Here is a 15,910-nt window from a genome sequence, read left to right on the forward strand (position 1 = left end):
ATAGTCCCTCCCCCAGACCTGCCACGAGCTGTATATGACCCCAAGCAGCGAGGGAGGGGAGAAGAAACACTGGGCGGACTGTGATGGAGATTTCCACCATCACAGGGACACAGGTCCTCAGGGCCAGCAACTGTATGAAGGCAAAAGGACAAAAAGCAAAGTCCCTCTTTCCCTACCCAGGGGATGGACTGCAATGGAGAGTGGGGAAGCAGGTGCGAAAAAGAGAACAGGGCTTTTGAGAATGTCGAGCCCACAAAATGCCCATTCCAGCACTGCCCACCTCAAAAACAAGGCAGCAGGGACAAAAAGGATGGGTAGGGGCTCGAGTCCCCCATGCCAGTACACAGCGGTCACCCAGATCCACTGCCCAATGGACCTCAAAGCATAGGGCTGTTTGCTTATCGTTTGTCAGGGCATGAAGCAAACTGTGCAGATCACAAGGAACCAGTCCAGAGGAGTGGGTGATGGGAGGCAGGCAGGGAGGAGATCTCGCCCAGCGAGTCCTTTCCCATCTTTCTGGTTTTCAATCAATAGGGTGCACTACCAGTCAAAAACACAGGAACATTTTTTAAAGAGAGCAACAGAGACTGTCCACATTCCACTACCTGAATTGGATAAACCAGACCTTTCCTGCGCCCCCAAGGAGGGCCAAGCCCTCAGCGGGTGCTGTGGCTTAAGCCACGACGCACGGGAGGCTAGACTTGCCCACCAGGCGCCCACTCACCCCAGGCAACCCAGGCCCCCCAGGCTGGCCAGGGGAGTTGGGTAGCCACAGGGCGCCCACAGCATCTCCCCTACTGTGTATCTGCCCAGAATCAGAGCTTCGGCTGGAAGTGGTGAGGGTCCATCCAGGCCAGCCTCTTGGCAGCTGATGACTGTTGGGGTCTAGGCCCACACAGCTCCTTCCCAGCAGAGCCAGTGGCATTAGGAGCCTGAGCCCCACCCACCATGTATGTCAACGGCAACAGTTTCATGCCCTTTCTTCTCTGATCATCAGCACCCACCGCTTGTAACCAAGCAGCCGTTACCGTGAGAGCCAGAGACACACTGAGCCCCCCAGCCACTTCAGTCTGGCTGGGGAGTGTGGCCAGACCCAGACTGGAAATGCAGTGAAGACTGCCATCCTGAGAGCCACCCACTGCCCGCCTGGCCTCCTGCTTTTTCCACCCCTGTGGGCTCCCCCGCTCACAGCAGCCTAGGCCTCTCCTGGAAGCAGCAGGTCCCAGCATTCCCATCAGGTGTCCCTGAGTGTCTCGGGTCACACCTGAAGAGCTAGATACCTCCCTAGGGATGAGGCCACAGGGCTGGCACCTGAACCCAGGAATTCAGAGGTCTGGAGGAGTCACATGACCAGAGAGAAGAAGGGAAGGGACAGAGCAGGTTCTCAAGCTCACACATGCCATGGCAGACTCTCCTGTGGGAGCAGGAGGGTGTAGGACTGCCTTCTCAGCCGCCATCTCCTGTCCTCAAGCCTCAGTCCTTCCTCACAACACTGCTAGAAGGGACCTCGAGGTCACACCACACCACCTCTTGTTCTACAAATGGCAAATGGAGCTCAGGGGAGAGCGACAGCCCTCAAGATCCCAACAAAGCTAGGCTCCAAAGTCCCCAGTGTGAGATGACACCATGTCCCTTAAGGTGTCCCCAGTTTGTCCCCACTCACTTCCATTGCTTGGAAGTTGCCTCTAGACCAGCAGCCACAAACATTGATTATCTTCAACTATAAGGTAAGTAGGTTAGCCCAGATCCCAGCTCCAGCACCACCTAAGGACATTCAAATCCAACTGAAAAGGTTTCCATAGGAATTGCACAGTGGCATAGCATACTAATTCTCTACTTGGAAGTGCCAGCATCCAATACGAGCACCTGCTTGACTCTCGGCTGCTCCATTTCCAACACAGCTCCCTGCTGATGGTCTGGGAAAGCAGCAGAGGGTGGCCCAGGTACTTACAGCCCTGTCCCCACATGGGAGATGAGAAGAAGGTCCTGGCTCCTGGCTTTGGAGCAGCTCAGCTTATCCGTTGCAATCATTTGGGAAGTGATGCAGCAAATGCAGGATCTCTCTGTCTCTCCTTCACTCTGTAACTCTGCTTTTCAAATAAAAATTAAACAAATCTTTAAAAAAGAGAGCAGAAGGCTTCCAGATACAGTGGGCAGGCTGCGAGAGTGGGGATGAGAAGAAATGAGACTGTAGCTGTGAAAGCCACAAGTGAGAGAAGGAACAGAGCCACAGTGACTTGGGAAGGACTGGGAAGGTGTCGTCATCCACACTCCAGAAACAGACTTAGATTTGAGCAGATCCTATATATCCCTTGCCCCTCACTGGACCACACTCACCTTCCTTATTCACCTGCCACAGCCCTGAGCAGCAGAAACAAGCTACTCCATGGCCAGATGTTCTCAGCCTGCAGAGTAGGGCACACAGCATCTGGAACAGGACAAGGAAGTGCATTGTGGCTTAGAGCACCCAGGGTTAATAAACCTGGCTCTGGGGTGATGGCAGGGGTATAAAGGGTAAGGGTTTTCCTTTTCTTTCTCCTTCCTGTGGCCACAGCCCTTTCCTAAGCCCCAAATCCCCGCCAAGTGAGGATGCACTTCACAATTCATTATACCGTGCATCTTCCTGGCTCTGTGAGGTAGTCATCCCCATTGGATGAATGAAGGTTCTGTGTCACGTGACTTGCTGGGATACACAGCTGCAGAGCAGGCTGCTGGCCCCAGTGCTATGGTCCCTTGCTCTGTTGTAAGTTGGGGCGGGTCAGGGAGGGAAGTCATTTTCTGTGTGTTGTGTAGGGAGACCACCAGGAGGGCAGGAGGCTGCTGCTGCTGAACTGCAAAGGTGCCATGGCTTCCCACAGGGGACATTGCTAGAGGCCACCAGGCTGCCTGAACGGGCCTCCTGGATGGTGACTTAGGACAGGACCTGTCCCTGCTCACGGAAAGCCTCCCAAACCCCATCACCAGGTTGGGGATTCGGCAGCAGGGTGCAGTGGGCAGTAATGGGCACCAGGAGCCTGAAGACCGTTAGAAAACGTGAGCAGTTTGCTGTGGTCCAGCTCAGCTGCCCATGGCCTGCCCCTTCAGGCCTTTCCTCCACTAATTTGGCTTGTTTTCCAAACATGAGTTGAACAATCCCCTTCAGAAGCGGCCACGGCAGAAGGAAATGTTATTAAAAAGCGAGCCCCGTTAGTGGGCACGGTGTGTGGATGGAGACTTGAAGCTTGTTGGCTGCCAAATAAAGACCGTATTGTTGTCATTCCTCCTTACCCAAGCTCCCTCCCCTCCCTTCCTCCCTCCCTCCTGCCCCTCCCTCCCTCAGGCCTGCCCCTCCCTCCCCCTAACCTAACCTCCCCACCCCATTAGGATCAGGCACACACTTGCACGCACACACCACTGGGAGATCAGCACTTCCAGCTGGCTCTGGTTGCCCCAGCTCCACCGAAGGGTGGGGGAGGGAGAGGAGACCCAAGCCCCGCGCAGAGAGGAGAAGCAGGAGTGTACAGGTAAGCTCAGGCACAGAGGGAAGACTCCCTCCCCCAGCAAGTACTCCCACTGTGCCCATCCTGGCTGCCCACGGCTGCTCTGTGCTCTCCCTCCTCCCTGCCTTCCAGCCCTGGCTGTGCAGCCTTCCTCGCACCTCTCCTCCCTTCCTTCAGCTCCTCTCTATGTGTTTGCTATACAAGTTAAACTTTCTCCGTGGGACAGATGTGTGTTGTAGCACAGACAGGATGACATGCAGAATTCCTGCACACCAGGTGTTTCCATAGAAACCAGACACTGGGGCCCAGCTCTCTGCACCTTTCCTGTGTGGTTGGTTGCATATTCTCTCTCTCTCTCTCTCTCTCTCTCTCTCTCTCTCACACACACACACACACAGCGCTGTGTCTTGTCTCTCACCCTCTCACGTACCTTCCCAGCTGCAGGAGGAAAGAGAAAGTGCGTCTTTCCCTGAGACCAAGAGCCAGGAGGAGATCTTGCATCCTAGCTCAGGCCGAGCAGGCAGAATGAGGCGCAAGAGGCAGGGGCTGCAAGGACTTGGTGCTGTTGAGCTTCGCTGGGGCGGAGGGAGGCCAAGCAGCTTCCGAACACTACAATGTCTTCTCAGCAGCCCTGCTGGCTCCCTCACTGGCCCCAACCCCTCAGCTTTTGGAAAGAACTAGAAGCAAGCAGCCCAGCTGCCAAACCGTGGAGGTCCTGACCCCCAGCTTGGGACTGGGGAGAGGCAGAGCAGCACATTTCGTTTTCCTCTTGCAGGCAATCAGAAGAACAAGACGTGCTCTGAAGAGTCATTCAGAAATTACCCCAGCCATATCGTTGGCCAGGGGCTCCTGGTAGGGAAGAGAAAGAGGGAAAATAAATGAAGACAGTGGTTCCTTAAGCAGTAGGGGAGAGGGAAGAAGGGACCCCCCGCCATCTCCCCAGCTCTTGCCAGCAGTGGAGACCATGCAAGGTGGCAGGGTGCCTGGCCCAAGTTGGTCTTAGGGTTGTGGGGGAGCCGAGCTTGCTGTAAGCACAGATGCCTGGTTCCTCCCTGTTTTAGCACCCAGGGCAGCTTGAGAGGGGTTCTGGCCATGCCTTTGGCCACGCTGGCCAAGCAGGAGGGCTGTGTATTGTCTGGGAAAGGAAATCCAAGTGGGCCGACCCCTTTATTGGGAGTAAGACCAAGCAGCTGAGAGACCAGGGAAGATAGCCTGTGATGTCCCTTCCCCCTGAGTCACAGCCCCAGGCAGCCAGCTCACAGGCAAACATATCTAGAAGGAAAGTTCTCCCACGACAGTTCCAAGGAGCTTCTATCACCAGTTCAGGAGCTGCAAGGTTAGACCTGTCACCAGTCCCGGCTTCGTCCAGCTGTCCTCAGAGGTCCGAAGGGGCTGGGCAGTCAGCTGACCGAGGAGAGCTGGTGTACAGTTTAGCTGCCTGCGGCCAGCTCTCTGCCTCATGGGGGACACCAGTGAGGCAGCTGGTCTCTCTCCAGGAAGGGGTGATGCTTATTTTTATCATTGGCTGATCAGCAGCACATCCTAGAGCCACTGGTTACACCTGCTTTGGAGCAGGAGCTAGACACAGAGAAGACAGCTCTCCTCATCACACAGATGAGCAAACTGAGGCACAGGGCTCAGCTGCATCTCGGGGCAGGATGGAAGGGCCATGAATGCCCAACTCCGGGCTGTGAGCACCCCTGTGCATGTCCCCATGGCCCATGGTGGTCTCACCCTCATGCTGTCTCCCTCTCCATCAGGTATACTGAGTCCATCAAGCCCCATCTCGTCCCCTTAGCTACTCCAGTATCATACGGGTCCTAAGGGAACCTTAGAAAGGGTCCTGGGCAGCCAGGGTGGGCCTGACCAGCTCCCCCACTAACAGATGGACAGAGCCACTTGTCTCTGCCTGCTCCCACCTGCCATCAGGGCTACAGGAGCAGAGTGGACCTTAGAATGAAAAGAAGGGAAGAGAGAGCACTCAGATATTGTGGGCATGACTCTGGGGCAAGGCAGCCGTCTGGGTTAAACCATGGAGTCTTAAGGGGGTGACCAACCAGACAACAGATTGGAGAAGCCCAGCACATGCAAGGGAGGAGTCGTGATGCTCACCCTGCCTCACCCCGAGCCCAGCTCCACATGAGGGCCTCTCCTAATGACTTGACAAACCCATCTGGATCTCACCCAGCCCTGCTGCGAAGTCAAAACCTTGACCCAGTCCGGGTCCCAGCTCTGAAGCGGAGAGCAGGGCAGAGAGGAGGGCCATGGCCCTTTAGGAATCCAGGAGCCTCCCGGGAATCTGATGATTTCCTGAGAAAGCCCCTCTTCTCTTCTGAGATCTAAGTTCTCTAACAAGCCTCAGATCCTCACAGACAGGAGCCCAGGACCTGGAGCCCAGAGTGGAGAACCAGGACTGGACTCAAGCCCAGAACTTACCATAGTTGGAACTGAAGTCTGGGTTTTAAAGCTCTCTTAGGAAATGTTCTTAAACATAGTGAGTGAATTGGAGTTGGGCAAACAACTGCCTCTCCCCACCCCGCCCCCAGCAGCAGCTTGCTGAGAGCCAGTGGGCATCTCAGGGCCGCAGGTGAGCCGAGTGGGCAGAGCCCGGTAGACGTGGCAGGGGAGTGGGCAGCGTGCATTTCAAGGCATAAGAAAAACATTGCTGTAACACAGACATCTGACCCAGCCTAAGGAAGCCTAGCATCTGATAGAAGGTTCTGGAAGCCAGGAGGACAAAGCATGTGACTTTGGAACGTGGAGTCCAGTGTCTCCAGTGTGTAGCCCTGATGCTGGGGTCAGAGACCCAGGACTTCAGGGAGCCTGGCCAGAGAGCAGGCTGTGCTGTCTGAGCCTGGTCCCTCCCTGCCCTTCTCCACCCCAGGCAGCCAAGCTCCAGCAGGATGAGGCGTGGCCCTGAGCAAAGCTCAGAAACTGAGGCAATTTCCTTCTTAGAGCCCACATACCAGGTCTGAGTCAGGGCTGGGTCAGGGCAGGGGAGGAGCATGCCCTATACCCAGGGGAGCACTTCCTAGGGAGCCGGGCTGGTCCACTGGCTTCGGGAAGTGCCCGGAATGTAGAAGGGTCAGAAGGCTGAAAGGGAAGGTTCCGGAGGACACAGAGCATGGGGCCCAAGAAGGCCTGGGTCTGCAATGCATGAGAAGGGTGCTGGGCTGCCTGCCAGCCAGCCAGGTGGGACTGTGACTGGCTGCCTGCTCCTGGCACCCCAGCCATCGGAGGCCCAGGGCCACCCAACTCCAGCAGGCTCCTGTGGGAAGGCTTTACTCGCTTCACTTGGAGTCCAGGGCCTGGTAGAGGCAGGTCTGTATAATACAGACCACATTGGGAAAGAGCGAGGCCCCTGTCAGAACTGGGAGCACCCCCATGGCAGCTTCCCCCACCCAGGGTGAATCAGGCTCTGCTTCCTTGGTTGGGTGATTAGGAAACAAAGAATTTGAAAGAGAAAATTGGAGAACAAAAATTAAGACTTTAAGAATTATTTATCTGCAATGTAAAGACAGAGAGAGATCTCCTACCCCACTGGTACATTCTCCAAATGCCTACCACAGCCAGGGCTGGGCCAGGACAAAGCCAGGAACTGAGAAGTTAATCTGAGGGCCTGGCACGGTAGTCCAGCAGCTAGTCCTCGCCTTGCACACGCGAGGATTCCATATGGACACTGGTTCCAATCCCAGCATCCCTGCTTCTCGTCCAGCTCCCTACTTGTGGCCTGGGAAAGCAGTAGAGGATGACCTAAAGCCTTGGGACCCTGTACCCGTGTGGGAGACCCAGAAGAGGTTCCTGGCTCCCGACTTCAGATTGGCTCAGCTCTGGCCATTATGGCTGCTTGGGGAGTGAATCAACAGATGGAAGATCTTCCTCTCTATCTGGAAAAAAAAAAGAAGAAGAAGTTAATCTGAACCTCCCATGTGGGTGCTGAGATGGCCTTGGAGCTATCGCCTGTTGCTTCCTAGGGCGCCCATTAGCAGGAACCTGGACAATCACATATGGGATGTGGACATCTTGAGAGGCATCTTAACCTGTGTCCCAAACTGAGGGTTTGAAAGTGTGTTTATAAAGCAAGCTACATGTAACATGTAAGCACTGCTTTCGATGACAGGACTCACAGTTCACCAATGACGAGTGATGTGGGGTCTGTAGCAAGATTCCTGCTCAAGCTTTGCCACGCGTGTGCTCATGTCTCAGTCCTTCCAGTGTATCCTGAATACTGTTCCATCTGTCACTGGAGATGAAGCCAATTCTAACTGCAGTGTCCTTTGAGATAGCAGGACCTGAGCAGTGGCCCCCTGGGTCCCCTTGGTGAAGCCTGTCTGGGAAGAGAGACCACCTACCTTAGACGGGGGTGGCAGGACAGCACAGGTGCAGGACCCTCTACCTCCCTCCCATACTCAGGGTCCTAAGGAGGACTCAGCAGCCCGTTCATGATGTGTGAGTGTGAGTGCATGCATGTTCGCGCTGGGGAGAGGCTTGTGGGCGAGTCTGCAGCCTGGGGTCAAGGGTGCAGTTGCATGAGCTGTGGGACCCAGGGCTCAGCTCTGCCCTCGATTTCTGCCGAGCATCCTGGCAGGACTCAGCTACCAGCTAGGCCTCCTGCTGGCCTCCTTGGACCACAGCCTCTAGGAGCCAGCACCAGGGGCAGCGAGGGGAGGGACATGGGCACAGAGGTGGGAGAGGGCACGGGGTCTAGCCTGCAGGCTATAACCACAGGGTCCTGGTGCAAGCTGGGGACACACCGCAGGCCCTTCTACCTGCAGAAGTCCAGTCTGTGCCAGGCCCCAGGGTGAGCGGTAGCTTACTACAGGCATGAGCAAGAGGCATGGAAGCCAGGGGAAGCCATGTGCCAACAGGGACCTGGGCTAGAGTGCAGAGGGAGCATCCCAGTACTGATGGTGCTGCAGAGCTGGAAGGACAGGGCACCTCCTGCCTGGACCTTTGGAGAGCCTGCGCCAGGAGAGGATGCTGGGAAGATACTGTTTCCTGTCTGTGAGCCTGAGGCCCAGACCAACTCAGACCTTGTGGCCCTGTCTGAGGGGTCACCAGGGCTAGAAAGACGGGAGCCCCCAAACACCCTCCAGCTTGCTCTTCCAAAGACTCTCAGCCCAGCAGGAAGTTCTTCCTGGTTCCCCACCCCATGGCTCCACCACCAAGGATGTGGAGAGCCACAACACCAGGCCGGGGGGGGGGGGCGGGGGGAGGAGGCGGCGGGGGGGAAAGAAAAGTGCTTTCCCCAAGTCTTTCCTTCCCTGGCCTGTTGATTTTCCCAGGAGCCGCCACATCTGGGGAGAAATTCTTGGCGCAGCTCACACTGGCAAAGACAACCATGCTCTGAGCCAAGTGCAGGGGCTGAGAGCGCGTGGGGAAGCGGGGCTGGAGCTGCAGGGGCCTGAGTGAGTCCCTTCCTGCCAGGAGCTCTGCCCCAGAGGCCAGCTCTGCCCCTGCCTTCAGTACCGAACCTGCCGAGCCACAGTGACTGGCCTTGCTTGGCAAGCCACTGTCCCCAGTCTATGTAAACAGGGCATCTGAACTTGACATCAGATTGCAATCTATTTTTAGCAATGAAACTTCATTTTCTTGGATGAATGACTTGACCAAACCTCAATATATCAAATAGCTTTTTTTCTTTTCTTTTTTTTTTTTTTTTAAACCAAGCAGGCAGGGTCAGCACAGGAGTGGGTGGGGCATCTGTTCAGCCTTACCTTCCGGGAGTCAGCACCCGACCTTGGGCGGGGCAGGTACCCTAACATCCCTAGAACAGACAGGGACCATATTCTTGTGCTGCACGTGGGAGTTGCCCAGAGAGGGCCAGGGACTGCTGCCCAGAGCCTCAGTGCCCGACTTGTGGCCCTGCATGCCTGCTCCAGGCCGTACACACTGTGAGGCAAAAGCCTGGGGCATGCAGTCCAGAGCTGGGGGCCCTAGCTACTTCCTCACCTGTGCTCACGGTGACCTTGGCCTGCAGGCTAATGCCCTCCCTCTGTGTCCTCTCTGCAGGTGCGCCTCCTGGATCATGAGGTCACCCCTCTGCTGGCTCCTCCCACTTCTCATTTTGGCCTCCGTGGCCCAAGGCCAGTCGACAAGACGAGGGAGACCTGGCCCTGCACGTGGACGCAGGCCCCGGCCCCCGCCCACGCCCAGCTTCCCTCAGCCGCATGAGCCAGCCGAGCCCACAGACCTGCCTCCCCCGCTCCCCCCAGGCCCTCCCTCTGTCTTCCCCGACTGTCCCCGGGAGTGTTACTGCCCCCCTGACTTCCCATCTGCCCTCTACTGTGACAGCCGCAACCTGCGCAAGGTGCCCGTCATCCCGCCGCGCATCCACTACCTCTACCTACAGAACAACTTCATCTCCGAGCTCCCGGTGGAGTCCTTCCGGAACGCCACGGGCCTGAGGTGGGTCAACCTGGACAACAACCGCATCCGCAAGGTGGAGCAGAGGGTGCTGCAGCAGCTGCCCAGCCTGGCCTTCCTGTACCTGGAGAAGAACCAGCTGGAGGAGGTGCCGGCGGCGCTGCCACAGAGCCTGGAGCAGCTGCGGCTGAGCCAGAACCAGATCTCCAGGATCCCGCCAGGCGTCTTCAGCAAGCTGGAGAACCTGCTGCTCCTGGACCTGCAGCACAACAGGCTGAGCGACGGCGTCTTCAAGCCCGACACCTTCCAGGGCCTCAAGAACCTCATGCAGCTCAACCTGGCCCACAACATCCTGCGCAAGATGCCCCCCAAGGTGCCCCCAGCCATCCACCAGCTCTACCTGGACAGCAACAACATCGAGACCATCCCCAACGGCTACTTCAAGGGCTTCCCCAACCTGGCCTTCATCCGGCTGAACTACAACAAGCTGTCGGACAGGGGCCTCCCCAAGAACTCCTTCAACATTTCCAACCTGCTGGTGCTCCACCTGTCGCACAACAAGATCAGCAACGTGCCCGCCATCAACAACAGGCTGGAGCACTTGTACCTCAACAACAACAGCATCGAGAGTGAGTGGGGGCAGGGCCCGTGGGTGGCAGGGGCGGGGGGAGGGATGGGAGAGGCCCCACTGCCTCTGGCCTCGCTCAGGAACCTCAGGGTGGGCTGGGGCAGAAAGCGTGCCCTCTGGCAAGACCTTTGACCTCCCTGGGGCGCGTCATCCTCTGTACGGCGGTGATGGTGAGTATGGTGACGATACCTTGAAGCACTCGGGAAGTGCAAGCACGGAAGAACATCATCCAGACGCATGTGGGCTTGCGTCCTGTCCACACCGCGTCCTGTCCACACCGCGTCCTGTCCACACCGCGTCCTGTCAGCCCCAGCTTCTCTGGCCTCCAGTCGGCTCTTGGACATTCTCCCACCAGCAGAACAGCCACACCAGTGCCCAGCCTGAGATGTCCTGGACCCGCAGCTGTGAGAGGAGGATTCTCCCCAGAGGCAGCCCCTGGCTTGGAGGAATCTGCAGCAGAGACCCCAAGTGGCAGCCAGAAAAAAACATATATATATATATATTTACATATATATATGCTGGACTCTACCCAGCAGGCGGCCAGGCTTCCTTGTCCTCCTATAAGACAGACGGCTCCTGGAGCTAGTCCCCCAGCCCAGAGAGGAAGCTGGCAGCTGTAGGTTTGCTTCAATACAAAGTGTCAGCTCTGAGCATCAGTACAAAGGTTTAGAAACCAAAGAGAGAGCAGCATCGGATCCTCGAACAATGCCAGGCTACATTCACACAGGGAATGCACCTGCTAAAGGCTGAAGGAGACAATGCCGAGGGCGCCCTCACCTTTGTTTCCAATCCAGAGGATGCAAAGTAGGTTGTTGACATTCCCCAAAGTCTTGAAACACAACGAAAGGCAAACAGGCCTGTTCTCTCATTGGGAATAATAACAAGAAGTGGGGGAGGAATCTTTTAAAGCTTGCAAGAAACAAACTCGGGAAAATAGAAAAGCTATCTAATTTTACCCTGCAGGTAGCAGATTAAAACGGAATGCGCTGAACACGGGGCCCCTAGGAAGCTGCGTAGGCTGAAAATATGGACAGAAAGGAGCCCTCCATGAAGAAATAGCTGGTCATGGAAGAACAGGCTGCTCTGGGAGGTTGGAGTCAGAGAGAACACGCCCCATGCACACACACCCAGCCTCCTGCAGCCCACCCACGGCATCGCAGGCAGACGGCATGGGCAGAGAGGACGTTCGGCCAGTGTGATGCCCACACTGCAGCAGAGGCTCTCCTTCACAGTTTGCAAACTGATGTGCAGCACAAACCCAGCATCACCAGGTCACTGGTACGGAGTGGGCATCGGAGTGGCAACGCAACAGCCCCAAATCACAAGGCCGCATGCCAGGACTCCTCTACTATCCCCACGATGAAGCAGGGAGTGTAGGGAGAACTCCTCCCTTCCCTTTCGCTACAGGTGCTAAAGGAGGCAAAACCTTCAAGAATTAGAAATTCAGGTAGAAGATTGTCACCTAACAAGACAACGGGATCTCAGGTCATGAGCACCTCATCGTCACAGGCTTGGGGCCTGGAAGCCTTCCCCAATGCCTTCCCACTCCCTGCCACAGAGTCAGTCCTGCTCCATGCCACTGCTCCAAGCCCACTGTAATGTGGCCATCGCAAGGCCTTCCGGCTGATCAGATCACTTTGCATTACTGGTCCTCCTAGAGTCTGTGATGCTGGCTCCCCAGTGCCATCCCTACAGGTGCTTCCTCCAAGCACTCTACCTGTGGAATTCTCCCCTTTCCCAGGAGGCCCAGCTCAGGACCTCCTTCTGGGTCTCTGTGCAACCACAACCGAGCTGTCTTCATTGTCAACCATAGCCTCCCGACCCCAGTCAGTACGGTCTAAAGAACAAGGTCCCAGGCCTGGCATGAGAGCATAGCAGTTAAGGTCCTCGCCTTGAAGGCACCAGGATCTCATACGGGCACCAGTTCTAATTCCGGCAGCCCTGCTTCCCATCCAGCTCCCTGGCGATGCAGGAGAGGAAGGCCCAAAGCTTTGGGATCCTGCACCTAAGTGGGAGACCTGGAGGAGGCTCCTGGCTTCAGATTGGCTCAGCTCCAGCTGTTGGGGCTGCATGGGGAGTGAACCATCGGACAGAAGATCTTCCTCTCTGTCTCTCCTCTCTGTATATCCACCTCTCCAATAAAAATAAATAATAAATCTTAAAAAAAAAAAAAAGAACAAGGTCCTCCCTTGGCTGTCTTACCCTGTTCCTGACCCTCCTGCCCCAGCCTCCTACTGACTCCTCTCCCTTCTTTCTTCCTAGAAATCAACGGGACCCAGATCTGCCCCAACAACCTGGTCACCTTCCACGACTTCTCCTCAGACCTGGAGAACGTGCCACACTTGCGCTATCTGCGGCTGGACGGGAACTACCTGAAGCCGCCCATCCCGCTGGACCTCATGATGTGCTTCCGTCTCCTGCAGTCCGTGGTCATCTAGGCCATCTGGCCCTGCAGCCGGGCTCCCCTGACCACACTCGAAGGCTGGCCACCCAGGCGCCCGTGCCCCTATCCCCGTGTGATCTCTCCCCCTCTCTTGCCCCCAGCTTCGCCTCTTCTCCCACCTTTTGGAGGCAGAGAAACGCTCTGGAGCAGGATGCCCTGGGGGCCATCTGGACAGCCACGTCCAGATCCTCCGACCCGCCTCCCTCCCTGACCCGGTCCCTCCTGGGTGGGGGCTCCCGAGGGGCTCACATCCCATCTTGGGCCTGCAGGAGGAAGCATAGGCAGCTTAGGGTGAGGGTCGGGGTCCGTGGATCTCCTCAGCCAAGAATCCTTCCTTTCAAAGTTGCTGCTCCACATCCTGGCACCAGACACTCCACCGGAAGGAAGAGGGAAGGAGGTGAGGCCTGCATCTGGCACCCATGGGCGTTGAAGCAGTAGGACAAAGGACACCAACCAAGGAGGCGATGACTCAAGGAACCAGGAATTAGCTAGCAACAAAAAAGCAGCGGGGTCACACCCTAGGCAGGGCCACGTTGCGTGTAAATGGCTCCTGCAGGCCCCTTGCCCTATCCGACCAGAGGCCTGAGGCCCAGGGGAACACAGCCTGCACAGCAGAGGGCCAAGAGGCGGCATTACGCCCCCGCCGTCTGTTCCCCATTAGGGCCCAGGCCGCAGCCACTTCCACCCTGAAGAGGATTCATGAGAAACAGGGAGGAAGAGGAGGGGCACCTGGAAATCTCCCAGAAGCCTCCGCCTCCAAGGCAGACCCGCCAGCGACACCTGGTGGCTAGAGAGGGCCACAGCGGGCTCCTGTCTGCTCACCTTGGTCCTAGCTTTGAGCTCTGAAGACAGCTCCATGGCTGAGGCACCTGCAGGGAGCCACGAAGGAAGATACAGCTTGCTCCTGTTAACCTCACTGGACCCCTCAGGCCCTCAGCTCCTCCCATTCCCCCATCGAGGTGGGGGTGGAGGAGATGGAGGACCCATCCTTGGGAATCAATCCCTCCCGGACCCTGCTCCACGTCCACAACATCACACTTCAGTCAGGGCTGAATGCAGGACAAGCACGGCTGTGGCCTTCCCTGCAATCATTGGCTCCCTCTGCGGGCCAGCCATTCTTCCCCCAAGTGACCCCCACCATCTTGCTGGCCCAGCTGAATGGCTTGGCTGGCTCTGCCCTCACCTTCCCCCCAACTTCTTCTAAGGTATGCTGCCCTGCCACATCTCCCTGAGTACCTGATGTTGCTGGTGGGAATGGAGAAGGAATGTTCTAAAAGTAAGACACTGCCTACCCTCCAATTTGGATCAGAAAAGCTCCAGAGGATTGTATGAAATCAGACGAAGCTGGGCCCCTAACTTCAAGAACTCCTTCTCCTTCTGTTTCTCAACCTTTCTCTCTGGCTCACGATAGAAGACAGGCCCTCCTCCATCGCAGCCTTCCCAGCCTGGGCGCCCATGTCCCTGCTCCTCCCCCAGCTGCAGCTGGTTTCTCCAAGGCTCCTGCTTAGTCAGTCAGTGCTTCCTGTGGCTGTAAGCAATCTGGTGCTATAGCCTGGATAAGCCCCCTCTGCACCTGCTCACACCTCAGCCCCTGGCTTTGGGGCTGTCCCTGGGGGAGCACAGCTCCAGGGGTCTTGGGGTCACTACTCCTGGCCCTGTCAATGTGGATTCGGGCTTGGGATTGGCATGGACGCACTCACCAGCCTCTTCCTCCCTCCACTGCTCTCTGCAGCCTAACCAAAGGGCTTTGGGGCACCTGTACAACACACACGCCCCACAGCATGCTTCAGCAAGCCCCTTGCCCACAGCCAAGTTCATTGCCCAGTGCGTAAGGAGGTGTGTATATGTTTGCCAGCGTATCGTCTCCCTCCTGGAGACCATGTTAACTCGGCGGCACAGCCTTCCCAGCCCAACATGCTTCTCAGCACCGGAAATAAAGTCATACAGAAACTCCTGCTTGAACTTGACAACGTGACCAGGCCCAGGAAACACCCTAGCGTCAGGTTGCTGCCCTCCCCCTACCCCTGAGAACCTGGGTGGAGAAAAAAGTCCCACCCTTTCAATATTTATTTATTTGATAGACAGATGTACATACACATCAGGAGAGAGAGACAGAGAGAAACAGACAGAGAGCTTCCATTTGCTCGTTCACTCCCTAAATGGCTGCAACAGCCAGAGTTGGGAAGCAAGCAGCTTCTTCTGAGTCTCCCATGTAGGTGGCAGGAGCCCAAGTACTTGGGCCATCCTCTGTTACTTTCCCAGTCCTGGGTAGAACAGCCAGGACTCCAACAGGGAACATCACGGGCATCGGCTTAACCCACTATGCCATCCCCCAAATCCAATTATTTAAAGATTTATTTATTGTTATTGGGAAGGCAGATTTACGGAAAGCAGGAGAGACTGAGAGAAAGAGCGTCCATCCTCTGCTTCACTTCCCAAATGACTGCAATGGTCAGATCTGAGCCAATCCGAAGCCAGGAGCCAGGAGCTTCTTCAGGGTCTCCCACGCAGATGCAGGATTCCAAGGGTTTGGGACATTCTCTACTGATTTCCCAAGCCACAAGCAGGGAGCTGGATGGGAAGTGAAACAACTGGAACGTGCGCTGGTGCCCATATAGGATAACGGTATGTGCAGGTGGAGGATTAGCCTGTTGAGCCATGGTGCCAGCTGCCCCTCCTCCCCTGATCCAATTCTTAAGAAACTCCTAGGAAAAAGAGCTCAAAGCCATTCCTTGGGCAAATCTCCAGCAAACCCAACAACTCTGAAGAGGAAATTGGACCACTGTATTTAAAGGCTAAAGCTCCCTGGCGTTCTTCAATTAACTTGTATTAAATTGTTGGTGATCTTCCTACACACTTAGGCTGAGGTGGATCCAGAAAGTCACAAAAACAGCTCCCTTTCCTCCCCAGGGCCAGTGTGGCCTGGAAGGGCTGTCTCCAGGACAGAGGACGAGCATCCCCACGTGTGGAGCTGTCTGTGGCCCCACGGACGTC

At 56.3% G+C, this 15,910-nt stretch overlaps 1 protein-coding gene across 1 annotated transcript; it reads left to right on the forward strand.

Annotated features, from left to right (window-relative positions):
• Positions 1-9,507: 9,507 nt before the first annotated feature.
• LOC121159835 (proline and arginine rich end leucine rich repeat protein) lies at positions 9,508-12,911 on the forward strand. The gene is made up of 2 exons (XM_040985242.1): positions 9,508-10,474; positions 12,736-12,911. The coding sequence occupies exons 1-2, from the start codon at positions 9,508-9,510 to the stop codon at positions 12,909-12,911; spliced, it is 1,143 nt and encodes a 380-aa protein (XP_040841176.1).
• The last annotated feature ends 2,999 nt before the right edge of the window (positions 12,912-15,910 follow it).

The sequence above is a fragment of the Ochotona curzoniae genome, unplaced genomic scaffold (genome assembly GCF_017591425.1).
Source record: "Ochotona curzoniae isolate NIBS_2020 unplaced genomic scaffold, NIBS_Ocur_1.0 contig_430, whole genome shotgun sequence".
NCBI lineage: Eukaryota > Metazoa > Chordata > Mammalia > Lagomorpha > Ochotonidae > Ochotona > Ochotona curzoniae.